A 13,658-nucleotide genomic window follows, 5' to 3' on the forward strand; every position below is an offset into this window, starting at 1 on the left:
CGGCTGGGCAGGGGGGGCAGTGCAGGCAGGGCGGGGGGGCAGTGCCGGCTGGGCAGGGGGGGCAGCGCCGGCTGGGCAGGGGGGGCAGTGCCGGCAGGGCGGGGGGGGGGCAGCGCCGGCAGGGCAGGGGGGGCAGTGCCGGCTGGGCAGGGGGGCAGTGCCGGCAGGGCAGGGGGGGCAGTGCCGGCTGGGCGGGGGGGGGCAGTGCAGGCAGGGCAGGGGGGGCAGTGCCGGCAGGGCAGGGGGGGCAGCGCCGGCTGGGCGGGGGGGGGCAGTGCAGGCAGGGCGGGGGGGCAGTGCCGGCTGGGCAGGGGGGGCAGCGCCGGCTGGGCAGGGGGGCAGTGCCGGCAGGGCAGGGGGGGCAGCGCCGGCTGGGCGGGGGGGGCAGTGCAGGCAGGGCGGGGGGGCAGTGCCGGCAGGGCAGGGGGGCAGTGCCGGCAGGGCGGGGGGGGGCAGTGCCGGCTGGGCAGGGGGGGCAGTGCCGGCAGGGCACGGGGGGCAGTGCCGGCTGGGCGGGGGGGGGGGGGGCAGTGCCGGCTGGGCAGGGGGGGCAGCGCCGGCTGGGCGGGGGGGGCAGTGCAGGCAGGGCAGGGGGGGCAGTGCCGGCAGGGCAGGGGGGGCAGTGCCGGCTGGGCGGCGGGGCAGTGCCGGCAGGGCAGGGGGGGCAGTGCCGGCTGGGCAGGGGGGGCAGTGCCGGCTGGGCAGGGGGGGCAGTGCCGGCAGGGCGGGGGGGGCAGTGCCGGCTGGGCAGGGGGGCAGTGCCGGCAGGGCAGGGGGGGCAGCGCCGGCAGGGCGGGGGGGGCAGTGCAGGCAGGGCGGGGGGGCAGTGCCGGCAGGGCGGGGGGGGGGCAGTGCCGGCTGGGCAGGGGGGGCAGTGCCGGCAGGGCGGGGGGGGCAGTGCCGGCTGGGCAGGGGGGGCAGTGCCGGCAGGGCAGGGGGGGCAGTGCCGGCTGGGCGGGGGGGGGCAGTGCCGGCAGGGCGGGGGGGGCAGTGCCGGCTGGGCAGGGGGGGCAGTGCCGGCAGGGCAGGGGGGGCAGTGCCGGCAGGGCAGGGGGGGGCAGTGCCGGCTGGGCAGGGGGGGGCAGTGCCGGCAGGGCGGGGGGGGCAGTGCCGGCTGGGCGGGGGGGGGGCAGCGCCGGCTGGGCAGGGGGGGCAGTGCCGGCTGGGCAGGGGGGGGGGGGGCAGTGCCGGCTGGGCGGGGGGGGCAGTGCCGGCAGGGCAGGGGGGGGCAGTGCCGGCTGGGCAGGGGGGGGCAGTGCCGGCAGGGCGGGGGGGGCAGTGCCGGCTGGGCGGGGGGGGGCAGCGCCGGCTGGGCAGGGGGGGCAGTGCCGGCTGGGCAGGGGGGGGGGGGGGCAGTGCCGGCTGGGCAGGGGGGGGGGGGGGCAGTGCCGGCAGGGCGGGGGGGCAGTGCCGGCAGGGCAGGGGGGGCAGCGCCGGCTGGGCAGGGGGGGGGGGGGGCAGTGCCGGCTGGGCGGGGGGGGGGCAGCGCCGGCAGGGCAGGGGGGGCAGTGCCGGCTGGGCAGGGGGGGCAGTGCCGGCAGGGCAGGGGGGGCAGCGCCGGCTGGGCGGGGGGGGGGCAGCGCCGGCTGGGCAGGGGGGCAGTGCCGGCTGGGCGGGGGGGGGGCAGCGCCGGCTGGGCAGGGGGGCAGTGCCGGCTGGGCAGGGGGGGCAGCGCCGGCTGGGCGGGGGGGGGCAGTGCAGGCAGGGCAGGGGGGGCAGCGCCGGCTGGGCGGGGGGGGGCAGTGCAGGCAGGGCAGGGGGGGCAGTGCCGGCAGGGCAGGGGGGGCAGCGCCGGCTGGGCGGGGGGGGGCAGTGCAGGCAGGGCAGGGGGGGCAGCGCCGGCTGGGCGGGGGGGGGCAGTGCAGGCAGGGCAGGGGGGGCAGCGCCGGCTGGGCGGGGGGGGGCAGTGCCGGCTGGGCAGGGGGGGGCAGTGCCGGCAGGGCGGGGGGGGCAGTGCCGGCTGGGCGGGGGGGGGCAGCGCCGGCTGGGCAGGGGGGGCAGTGCCGGCTGGGCGGGGGGGGGGCAGTGCCGGCAGGTCCCGTCCGTGCCCAGCCCCTCCCCGCCGTCCCTCACTACCGCCCCCTGCTGGACGGTAACGGCCCCGGCAGAACGGCCGTGCCGCTGCTCTCGCCAGATCTCGCGAGACTTCCGGGACGAGAGCGGGGGGGTGCGGGGTGTGTGGCGGAAGTCTCGCGCGAGCGGAGGCGCAGGGCGGGCGGGCGGCCCCGGGCCGGCCGCGTTCCCTCCCTCCCTCCCCAACCCGCTGCCTTCACCGGACCCGGCGCGGCCGCGCACCGCCCCGGCCCGCCCCGCCATGGAGGCGAATCCGCCGAAGCGGAAGGAGACGCGCAAATCGCTGCGAATTAAAGTCATCTCCATGGGCAACGCGGAGGTGGGCAAGGTGAGGCGTTGTGATTGGCGGGGAGTGCGGTGGCGGGCAAGCCGGCTAGCCAATGATAAGCCGGGTGCAGGCGGCCGCGCTGCTACAGAGGCCGCGGATTTGTGGCCGTGCCGGCCGGCGGGAGCCAATCAGAAGCCGTGCGGTGCGAGGCGGGAGGTTGAGGCGAGCGGGTGATTGACAGCTGCGGGGGCGGGGTCGCGCACAGAAAGCGCCGGGTTTTATTGGCTGCGTGGGAAGGGGCGGGGTTACGGGTGTCGGCGAGCAGGTGGAGGCGGGTGTCATGGCGGCGACCACGGACCCTGCTGTCAGCGCCCCTCAGAGGCAGCTCGCATGGCCCTGCTCCAGCCACAGACACCGCAGCGCAGCGGCGGAGGGCGGGAAGGGTGGATCCAGCCCTTGGCGCCTTCCCCGAGGGCCCCCGGAGGCTGCGGGGGAAATCCCACCCCGCCCAGGTTTACCTTTAGGTAGGGTCGCCTCAGGAGCTCCCCCTCCTCCTCCTGTGGTGAATGACCCAGTCCTTCTCCGAGGTGGTGTTTCTCCCAGCTAGGTTCTGTTCTGAAGTTCTGTTCTGAAGCTCTTTTTTTTGCTAAATAGATGTAGTCCTGACCCGCCCTGGGGCAGACAGGTGCTTCACTGATGGCAAGAAAATCCAGAGGGATCTCTGAGCGCTGCGGGCAGCGTTGGGCGCCGCAGGACATTGAGGGTATAAAGCTACTGGAGAGTGTCCCTAGGGGGCCGCGGAGTTGGGGAAGGGTTTAGAGGGGAAACCGTACGAGGAGCGGCTGGAGTCCCTGGGTTTGTTCAGCTGGAGCAGAGGAGGCCGAGGGCAGCCTCATGGCGCTCTGCAGCTCCCTCCCAAGGGCAGGAGGAGGGGCAGGGCTGGTCTCTGCTCTCTGGTGACCAACGCCAGGCCCCGAGGGAATGGCAGGGAGATGGGCCAGGGGAGGGTTAGGCTGGGCATTAGGAGAAGGTCCTTCCCCCAGAGGGTGGTGGAGCCCTGGCACAGGCTCCCCAGGGAGGCATCACGGCACTAAGGCTGGAGATACTCAAGCAGCACTTGGACAAGGTACTCAGAGACATGGTGTGAATTTGGGGTGTCCTATGCAGGGACAGGAGTTGGACTGATGATCCTTGTGGGTCCCTTCCAGCTCAGGGCATGCTGTGATCTTGCAGGACAGAGTGAGTGAGCAAAGAGGTGGCAGGTGACATTTACCCTTATGGCATTTATCTCTCAATGGCCTATAGCAGCCGACTCCTCTGCTCTCCCTGAACAGTACCTCTGCCTGTCAGGGGCAGAACTAGGGCTGGAGGGACCTGGTATGACCCTCAACACACTTCTTGTGCTGCCTGCTCAGCCTGCCAAAATGGCTTTTTGGGAGTTGACTGCCCCCACAACCGCTGAACACACAGCTCCTCCAGGCTGGATATTTTCTGTAGGGGAATAAATCAAGAGTGTTTTGGCATTTCAGTTTCCAAACAAGTAAGGAATAACTGACACCCAGTGGCTTTTCATAGAATCATAGAGTTATTAAGGTTGGAAAAGACCTGTAGGATCATCAAGTCCAACCCCCAACCCAACACCCCCAGGCCTCCTAAACCATGGCCCCAAGTGCCACGGCTGCACGGTGTTTGAACCCCCCCAGGGACGGTGACTCCCCCACCTCTCTGGGCAGCCTGTGCCAGGGCCTGACCACTCTGGCAGGGAAGGCATTTTCCCTCACATCCAACCTAAACCTGCCCCGATGCAGCTTGGGGCCGGTTCCTCTTGTCTTGTCACTGGTGACTTGGGAACAGAGACCGACCCCCACTTTGCTACAGCTTCCTTTCTGGTAGAGATTGCTCCTGGTAAAGATTGGTGCTTTGTTTGTGGGTTAATTATTTGGTTTAGGGACTTAGGGCAGAGTTGTTATCACTGCAGCCATCCAGCTGGCTGGGGGCTGTCCGTGTATTCCATATTAACATGACTATTAGGGCATGCAGTGCCCTCCTGCTGAGACTCTCTGTTTTCCTTTCTCCCAGAGCTGCATTATAAAACGTTATTGTGAGAAGAGGTTCGTTCCCAAATACCTGGCGACTATCGGTATCGACTACGGTGTCACAAAGTAAGTACCTTTGCGGTGAGGAGCTGAAAGTGCCAGGAGAGTGGGGTGAGCCGCTGTGCTGAGCTGACCCTGGCTGGATGCCAGGTGCTTACCAAAGGCACTCCATCACTGCCCTCCTCAGCTGGGCAGGGGAGAGAAAATATAACAAAAGGCTTGTGGGTTGAGAGAAGGGCAGGGAGAGATCACTCAGCAATTACTGTCATGGACAAAACAGACTCAGCTTAGGGAAATTAGCTTAATTTATTACCAATCAAATCAGCGTAGGGTAATGAGAAATAAAACCAAATCTTAAAACCTCTTCCCCCCACCCCTCCCTTCTTCCCAGGCCTAACTCCACTCCTGATATCTCCACCTCCTCCCCAGCGGCGCAGGGGGACGGGGATGGGGGTTGTGGTCAGTCCATCACACGCTGCCTCTGCCGCTCCTTCCTCCTCAGGGGGAGCACTCCTCACACTCCTCTCCTGCTCCAGCCTGGGTCCCCCGCAGGGTCACAGGTCCTGCCAGCAAACCTGCTCCAGTGCGGGGTGGTAGGTGTCTGCTCCTCCGCTAACCTCCCTGGGCTGCAGGGGCACAGCCTGCCTCACCATGGTCTTCCCCACAGGCTGCAGGGGAATCTCTGCTCTGGCGTCTGGAGCATCTCCTCCCCCTCCTTCCTCACTGACCTTGGTGTCTGCAGGGCTGTTCCTCTCACATATTCTCACTCCTCCCACTGTCTGCAGTTGCACAGGAGGGGTTTTTTGTTCCCCCTCTTAACTGTGTTATCCCAGAGGCGCTACCACCATCGCTGATGGGCTCGGCCTTGGCCAGCAGCAGGTCCGTCCTGGAGCTGGCTGCCCTTGGCTCTGTTGAACATGGGGGAAGCTTCTAGCAGCTTCTCACAGAAGCCTCCCCTGTAGCCTCCCCGGCTACCACAACTTTGCTCTGCAAACTCGATACAGCCATGCAGTTGCAGACGGCAGGCATCGGTCTGCCAGGACCTGGGTGAGATACCTGCTGCAGGAGGCAATGGTCTCCACAGGGCCAAAGGGAAGAGGTGCAGTGGGGCTGTCCTGAGCCAGGCATGCTTGGCTCTGCCAGGCTGCTTAGTTTCCGTGGCATAATCTGCATTTTCTGCTTTAATAATAAGATAATCTGCATAATCTGCCTTCCTCTGGTAGCGTAGCTCCCCATTATCATGTTACATCCTGAGCTGGTGCTGTCCTCCTTGTCTGACCAGCTCTGGGGACAGTTTTCTGGCATTAAACCCTGACACTTGGAAAGTCTTACTGATTTTTCTGTCCCCGATCACCCAGCTCTTTCTCTGCAGAGGGCTGGCAGAGATAAGAGGAGTTCCTTTGGGGGCACAGCCTGTGCAAGGGCTGAGCTAAAGCCTTCTCAAGCATTTCCCACCTCTCCTTTCAGAGTGCAGGTCAGAGACCGAGAGATCAAGGTGAACATCTTTGACATGGCGGGGCACCCGTTCTTCTACGAGGTAAGGAGAGCCGGCTCTGGTCAGCACGCTGCAGGGCTGCCCTCAGCCAGCCCATCTCAGGAGCCTTCAGCACCCATCAGCTTTCCTCAGCTCTGCCTGAAATTGGGTTTGGGGGTGGCAAACTTGAAAATACATTTCTTACGAGCTTCCTTCACTGCAGTACACCCACTGCATTCCTGCGACAGACACCTAGTGCAGGCCAGCAGTGGAAGCCCTCACTGCCTCTCTGTGAGCAGCGACTCCCCGCTGCTAGGGGTTGCGGAGCCCAGCAGCTTGGTGGAGGTGAGGCTGCCACAGCACCGCACTCTGAGGTCCAACAAGGAGCGAGGCTGAGTGCGTATCCCTGGTAGGCACGTGCAGGTGCACCTATACAAGACATACATAGGGATACACGTGGCTGGCTGCGCAGAACAGCACAGGCAGAAACGGCCGGCACTGGCACAGGCAGCACCACTCGCCTCGTCCTAATCTGGCTGATCAGAAGGAAAGCAAAGTTATTAAAACTGGAACTTATAAAGCCACAAACAACTCTGAAAGAATAACCCAACAACTTGCTCATAAACCATGAGTGTAAAGTTTGGCTGTGCTACTGCTCGTGTTGCTAGCTGTATTTTGAAGTGGCTCCTTGTGCTTCTGAATCTGCCCATCTTGAGGTTAAATTTACTCAGAGTGGGAGGTCTTTGGAGCTTACGTTGGGCTTTTGTAGCATACTGGCATCCTAATCCATGACTAAAGTGCTGTAAAACGCTTGCAGTTGGACTAGACGATCATTGTAGGTCCCTTCCAGCTGAAATAGTCTATTCTGTTCTAAAATTATTTGCTGTCCAAGTAACAAACAGTACTATTTACAAAAAGGAGCTTGCAGGATAGAACTTTAGGATTTGAACACGTAGACTGCAACATCCATTTTGGAGAGCTGGCACAAAGGCATGACTGCGCTCACTGCTAATCACGTTTATTTTAAATTATAAACAAAGTCATAAAGTGGGCCCACAAGTGGAAGAACGGAACATTAAATGTTTATCCAGGATAATCCTAGTGTTTTAACAGTGTAATACATACTAATTCTTAATTATAAATACACTGTTGACGCTTAGCAAAGCGGCATCCTGTGACTAATAAAAATATATAGAATGTTAGGAAAGAGCAGTTTATTTTCTGCTATATTTATTTCTGTATTTAGCATTGGTGCAGCCTCACCTTGAGTGCTGGGTACAGTTCCGGGCCCCATAATTTAAGAGGGATGTTAAGGTGCTCAGATGGATCCAGAGGAGGGCAACAAAGCTGGTGGAAGGGCTGGGGAGGAGCGGCTGAGGACTTTGGGCTTGTCTGGAGAGAAGGAGGCTGAGGGATGACCTCATTGCTCTCTGCAGCTTCCTGAGGAGGGGACATGGAGAGGGAGGTGCTGAGCTCTTCTTCCTGGGATCCAGTGACAGGACGCCTGGGAATGGTTCAAAGCTGCATCAGAGGAGGTTTAGACTGAACATGAGGAAGCAGTTCTTTACTGAGAGAGTGGTTAAACACTGGAATGGGCTTCCTGGAGAGGTGGTCGATGCCCCACGCCCTTAATAACGTGCTTTAACTTTTGGTCAGCCCTGAAGTGGCCAGGCAGTTGGACTAGGTGATTGTTGTAGGTCCCTTCCAGTTGAAATTATTCTATTTCTATTCTATTTCTATTCTATTCCATTGTCTGTCCTATAGTTGACCTTAGACCCTCATCCAGCACCTGTCCTGGGGATCTTTGGTCTCCCCAGTTGCTGGCACTGGGCATATGAGCCCTGGAGGCTGCAGCCCCACTCCAGCTGCTGGTACAGACCCCCTTACGCACACCCACATGCACAGACAGACGTCCTGCGGATCCCTCTGGCAGCCAGGCTTAAATATGCAGTCGGTCCAGTGGCTGGCCCCGGGTCCTTGCTCTGCCCCGCTGCCTCATGCACAGGGAAACACACATGCAAACAGGTCTCTCGGTTGACTCCCAGACCTTCCAGTCTCCCCAGAAGCTGGTCGAACACCTTGTCTGCCATTGTGCTTCTGTGCTTTTTTGTGTGTGTGTGTGTGGAGGTGAATCTTTTGTGGGCTGATCACTCTGCTGTGATGGGCCTGGGGGCAGCGTGGCCAGGTTATTATTTGGGTTCCCTCGTCTGTCCTTTTTCTGTGATCATCTGTTTGTGTGGACGTACGATTTTTATCACAGAATCTAATAGGTGCCAGGTAAATGGTGATCCCCCAAATCTGCCGGGCCGTGTGCTCTAAGCCTGGCTGTCGCTACTCCAGCGCCCTGCCTTTGTCCCCGCAGGTGAGGAACGAATTTTACAAGGACACACAGGGGGTCATCCTGGTCTACGACGTCACACAAAAGGAGTCTTTCGATGCACTGGATGCATGGCTGGCTGAGATGAAGCAGGAGCTGGGTCCCCACGGGAACATGGAGAACGTTGTCTTCGTTGTCTGTGCAAACAAGGTGGGCTGTGGTGGGGAGCCAGGCTGCGGTGCGGCCCTGATCTCCAGCCCTTGGGGCTCATTGTGTTCCCAGCCTCAGCCCAAGCTGTTGAGCTCCAGCTGCAGCAAGGGAAGCGTTGTTCGGTTGTCGGGAAGGCTTTCTAAGAGCCAGATCCATGCGTGAGGAGCGCTGGAGACCGCATTTCATTTCAACAGGGTTTTGGGAATGTGGTGGCCACACATCAGACAGGAAAGGATCAAGTAGAGGTGACATTGTCTCCGCATTAGATAAACTCTCAAAGGCCTTTTCTCTGTAATTTTCTTCGCTTTCTTTCCATGCTGCCTCCATCCCTTCAGGATAAGCAACCTTTCGAACCAGACATGCCCCTTACTGCTATTAGATGATCGACCTTGGAGCTGTGTTCCTCCAGCTGCCGCTGCAGACCCTGGCTGGGCTCTGATCTCTGCCTTTTCTCCCGGTCTAGATCGACTGCACCAAGCACCGCAGTGTGGATGAAAGCGAGGGGCGGCTCTGGGCAGAGAGCAGGGGCTTTCTTTACTTTGAGACATCAGCACAAACAGGAGAAGGAATCAACGAGATGTTTCAGGTGAGGTGTGATGAAGGTGGTGAGGGCACAGATGCCATACTGAGCCAGGATTTGACAGCGGAATGCCTCCTGAACTGCCTGGATCCCACAAAACCTGTTGCCCCTCTGCCCCAGAGGTGTCTTCCAAGTGAAATGTCGCCCTGAGAAAGCCGTAGCTGTTTAGCTCAGGATCAGTACTGGTCCTCCCCGTCCTGAGCTGGCCCTAGCATTGCATTGCTCAAAGCTGGTAATCCCTCTTGCTGCTCTGGGAACGTGAAGCAGAGATGCCTATGGGACCTTTTCAGGTTTAGCACCGAGCTGAAGTGGGTTTGAGATACATGTGGGGCCTGGCCTCCTCCTTAGTCTGTCCCATGGTCTTTGCAGGGACTGGATCCCCCCAGACTGGGGTATCTCAGCCCCCCACGGCCTAGGCAGCGGGGACCAACATTCAGCAGTTGTGCAAATGCTCCCCTGTGCTTCAGGGGATGAGCCCACAGCCAGCGAGGGCAGTGGGGTGTCCTACGCGCTGCCGCCGCCTTTGGGGACTGTTCCTTCTCGCTAATTTCACCCTGTGTCCGCAGACTTTCTACTCCGCCATCATCGACCTGTGTGACAACGGCGGGAAGCGCCCTCCTTCCAGCATGGGGGTCGGCTTCACCAAAGAGCAGGCGGATGCCATTCGCAGGATCCGCAACAGCAAGGACAGCTGGGACATGCTGGGGGTCAAACCTGGAGCCACAAGGTGAGGGAGACTTTGGCATTTGCCTGGCTGGCTCTAATCTTTCTGAACAAGCAGGCTGGTCGCATCTGTGAGCTTTTAGTGACGGGGCTGCTGATAAGCTCACCTTGCTTTATATAGCAGCTGGGCACATGCGTCTAGCCACTAAATTGAGGCAATGCAAAAGAAACCCTCGGTCCTGAGTGCCAAATTTCCCCTTTTGACTGAAAAGTGAGGCTGGAGGCAAAGAGGGAGTGACGAACATGAGAACTTCAGCCCGGTCAGCTGCCTGGCCCTGCATCCTGCCTCCAGGCTGAGCTGTCTCTGCTCATTTCACTTGCCAGATGTGTTTGGAGAAGCTACAGCTTTACTTTCCTTGCTCCCCAGGTCTGGAGAAGCTTTTAGGCTACTGTAAGGCTGCTGCCCACGTTATCAAAAAGGGATCAATGTTACAGCTCTTCCACCTGGAAATGGTAATTCCACAAGACAAGCTTTCTCTTGTCTTCCTCAGAGGACCCCTAGTCATGGGGAGTTGGTCACTGCCTGTGTAAGAGACTGGACATTGAATCTCCCAGTTCTGCTGTATGACTTGGGCAGCTAAAACAAGCTCGCAGAGCTATGCCTTGCTTTCTTCTCTCTGAAACACGAGGACTACCCTTGTGTACTCCTTATGGAGGGGCTGGAGAGTGGATTTTTGGATAACATATATAATTCAGGACTCTCATGTCCTCCCGATGGCTCTCTGAAATGTAGGTGTTGAGCCTAACCCCTCCTCCAGCCCCCTCTCACCCACAGGGAGAGATCAGCAGCTCTGCAGGGCAGTTTGTGCCGTGATCACCAGCACGGATGGACTCACCTCCCTCAGCAGGTGTTCCCCTCTCTCCACAGCCTGCAGTTGGAGTCGAAATGTCTGCCTTGGACCAGACACCCAAGGCTTAAAGGGCTGAAGTGATGTGCAGTGCCTTCACCCGGAGCGCGTAGGCGGTTTGATGCGAAGCTGAGTCAGGGTGTGTGTGCCTCCACGCTGTCTCCCAGCTTTCTGCTCTCGTGGTGCCAGCGACTCAGCACACCAAGGCATGTGTCGCAGGCACGTGTCTGGCATGATGGGAGCAGTCGTGCTGGCGCAGTCCCATGGTGGAGAGGGTGTATGTGCCCCGGGAAGGGGGTTCTCCCCCCTCCTCTTCTTCTGCCACACCAAGAAGTGCCCTGTGTGCTTTTCTTCAGCTCTCTCTCCATAGCATCACCTCCAAAGCCCGGAGGTCCTTAGTGCCAGCAAAGGAAGGGTTCAAAACTGTCTACACAGGGCTGTTTAGCACAGGGGGAGCTCCTGGCCCTGCTGTGCTCTGCCAGCCGAGGCAAGGCTGAGCTGAGCTATGTGTTGTGTGGGTCCCCTGACTCTTGTCATGTCTCCTAGGGACGAAGTCAACAAAGCCTATCGGAAGCTGGCTGTGCTGCTCCACCCCGATAAGTGTGTGGCTCCCGGCAGCGAGGACGCCTTCAAAGCGGTGGTGAACGCCCGGACCGCGCTTCTCAAAAACATCAAGTAGGGAAGAGAGCCACTCCAAGCTGGAAACCTTCCCCTCCTCCCAGCTAGCTCCCAGGCAGACGTACAGCCGCGGGACACCCCTCTCCTCCTCACGCTTACCGCTGGCATGGACACAGCTGCTCCCAGCACCAGCCATGGAAGCAGGACTGCATCCGACTGTAGTGCGCTTGTGATGTGGTGGAAAGGAGGGCAGAGTCCTGAGGAGGGGAGAGGGACCCCAGAACCCACCCTGTATCCGTGGCCCCAGGTCCTGGTTGGCATAAGTGCTGAAAGCAGTGAGGTCCCCACCTTCCTGGCTCTGTTACACCTCCTGGGAGTTACCAGCTGTGGAGGGGTTTGGATGCGTGGCTCTAACCTGTGGATACAGCGAGGGCAGGGCAAGATGTGACCCAAAAGCCGTTGTACCTCAAAGCGTTGGTGTTGTGCGTGGAGGATGCCCAGGAGGCACAGCAGGTTGTCTGTCCTTCTGGGTCATCCTGGAGCTGGCTCCACAAGGCTGCCTGTGCTGAAAGCCGCACAGGCACTGCCGGGCACCGCGGTGGTTCAGCTCCTTGGTCAAAACTGGCTCCTTCCAGTTGACACCCAGTGATGCTGCTTTTTGTGAGGAAAAGGGCAGGTTGCTCGAGGAAACCTCTCTGGTACTGTAGGGAGAAACTGGCTCCAAGAGTGTCCCAGTCTTCCCTGGCCTGTCCTCTTTCTCCCCAAGCTGTCATGGTGCCAAGAACAAGTCCCTTTGGCAGGACTAGTGCTTTCCCCCAGGCACCCACCTCCTCACCACAGCAGTCTCCTACTGCCACCTCTTTCCACCTCTCTGAGCTCAGCTCGTCAGGAAGAGCGCCTAAGGCTGCAAGCCCTCAAGCCACGTGCTCCCTCCCTCCTGGCCCCGTGCTGGTGAGCTCTGGGTAGGTGTCACCAGCCCCTGTGGGAGACTGTCCTCAGCTGCGGGTGGCCCTGGCTGTTTACAGGCTGCTGACCCAAGGAGGAGCCAGGCCAGCCCCCAGCACGGCTGTCTGTCAGCTCTGCCCTTCCTCCCCTCAGCCAGCCTCACCTCCCAAGCTTCGCCCACACCGCGGAGCTCTGCGGGTGCCTGCGATCTGCCTGCTCGCTTGGCCCCACGGCGCTCTCAGGTTAGCTGAGCAGCGGAGGGGACGTGTTCTCCCCCAGCCCTCTCTTCTCACAGCAGCAACGCATCCCCCTGTTCTGCTGCTTGTGTTATGGGTTGCTGATCAGCAGGCGGGTGCGGGTTGCTCCCTCCAAGTCACAGCTGCCGTTTACTTTGAAGAGTCTTGTTGATTTAGAGGGGAGCATTGCTGGTCACCCCAAGAAGTGCTTGCAGAGGCTTGGGATCTGGTTGTGGTGATCCTGAGGGAGATCAGAGCCGTGATGGCTGCCAGGCTCTTTGGGGAACAAAATGGGAGATCCCTTGGGGTCCTGTGGTTTTGTCAGGACCCAATTCTATTTCCTTGCTGCTGTGTGAGCCTGGCGGGGAAGGGCAGGACACTAAGCTGTGAAAGGAAAGCCACTGAGTGTGCGTGTGTGTGTGTATCTTTATCCTACCCCACAAGTATCCTGTTTAAAAGTGTTTTCTCCTATGGTCAGTGCAATATTTTTTCACTTCTAGGAAGGTTTTCTGTGTTTCCCCTTCAAAATATATCATAAATCAACAGTAGGTCCCTCCCTCTTTTTGGCAGCAAGCTTTAAGGGACTTTAAAGCCAGTATCATTTTGCTCTTGCTCTGGTTTCTGGTGCTGGGTTGCCAGGAAGAAGAAATCAGCTGTCCTGCTGGGAAGCACTTTTTGCTCCTCTGGTGGAGAAATAACCAAGGGGAGATGTTGCTACAAGAGGTTAATGTTTAAAATAGCTCAATTTTCCTCTCCCAGGTGTACAAAAAGCTGGGCTGGGGGAGATCAGCAGGACAGCCATTGGAGCTGTGGCACGTTACACTGGTGAGGTCTTGTTCCACACGTTTTATAACGGTACAGAGTTCACTGGGAACCTCCCCACTTGTCTAGTGGAGGAAACCACACTTAGTTCTGGCTTCAAACCTATTTCTCTGTATTCTTTTTTCCATTGAGGAAGGTAAATAATCCTGTTGCTGAATGGTGCACTTTGCTTTGAGGGTGAGATCTCAGTGCCTGGGAGTAGTTTAAAGGCTTCCTCGGTTCCTGCTGCTTGGGGGCTCTCCAGGTCTGTTGTGCGATGCACAGGCCCTCCTGTTCACTCCTCAGGTGACTCTGGCCGCTCGTCTTGGGGTTTCTTTTGTGTGTTTACCGAGCTGACCGGATGTTTGGAGACGTTTACACACGCATGTCACGTCTAGAGATGCCGGTGACCTTCTAAGTTGTGTTATTTTTATAAATTAAACCCCCCTTTGGAACAAAGGAAGCCCTG

The 13,658-nt window shown here is 59.8% G+C and overlaps 1 protein-coding gene across 2 annotated transcripts; it reads left to right on the forward strand.

Moving 5' to 3' along the window:
• Window positions 1-2,177: 2,177 nt before the first annotated feature.
• Window positions 2,178-13,648, forward strand: DNAJC27 (DnaJ heat shock protein family (Hsp40) member C27). Of its 2 annotated transcripts, none has more exons than XM_075086467.1 (7): window positions 2,178-2,401; window positions 4,421-4,503; window positions 5,905-5,974; window positions 8,274-8,438; window positions 8,902-9,024; window positions 9,585-9,745; window positions 11,136-13,648. In XM_075086467.1, the coding sequence occupies exons 1-7, from the start codon at window positions 2,315-2,317 to the stop codon at window positions 11,266-11,268; spliced, it is 822 nt and encodes a 273-aa protein (XP_074942568.1). In that variant the 5' UTR covers window positions 2,178-2,314; the 3' UTR covers window positions 11,269-13,648. The 2 variants fall into 2 exon arrangements, with proteins under 2 accessions (XP_074942568.1, XP_074942569.1); XM_075086468.1 differs by having other exon boundaries at window positions 2,219-2,392.
• Window positions 13,649-13,658: the final 10 nt, after the last annotated feature.

The sequence above is a fragment of the Phalacrocorax aristotelis genome, chromosome 3 (assembly GCF_949628215.1).
Source record: "Phalacrocorax aristotelis chromosome 3, bGulAri2.1, whole genome shotgun sequence".
Classification (NCBI taxonomy): Eukaryota; Metazoa; Chordata; class Aves; order Suliformes; family Phalacrocoracidae; genus Phalacrocorax; species Phalacrocorax aristotelis.

Excerpts from the sequence above, each read along its gene's own strand:
- DNAJC27 (XM_075086467.1), top strand. The coding sequence starts at position 2,315 with ATGGAGGCGAATCCGCCGAAGCGGAAGGAGACGCGCAAATCGCTGCGA. Across the intron at positions 5,975-8,273 it reads GGCACCCGTTCTTCTACGAG|GTGAGGAACGAATTTTACAA; the intron begins GTAAGGAGAGCC and ends TTGTCCCCGCAG. Across the intron at positions 9,025-9,584 it reads GAATCAACGAGATGTTTCAG|ACTTTCTACTCCGCCATCAT; the intron begins GTGAGGTGTGAT and ends CTGTGTCCGCAG.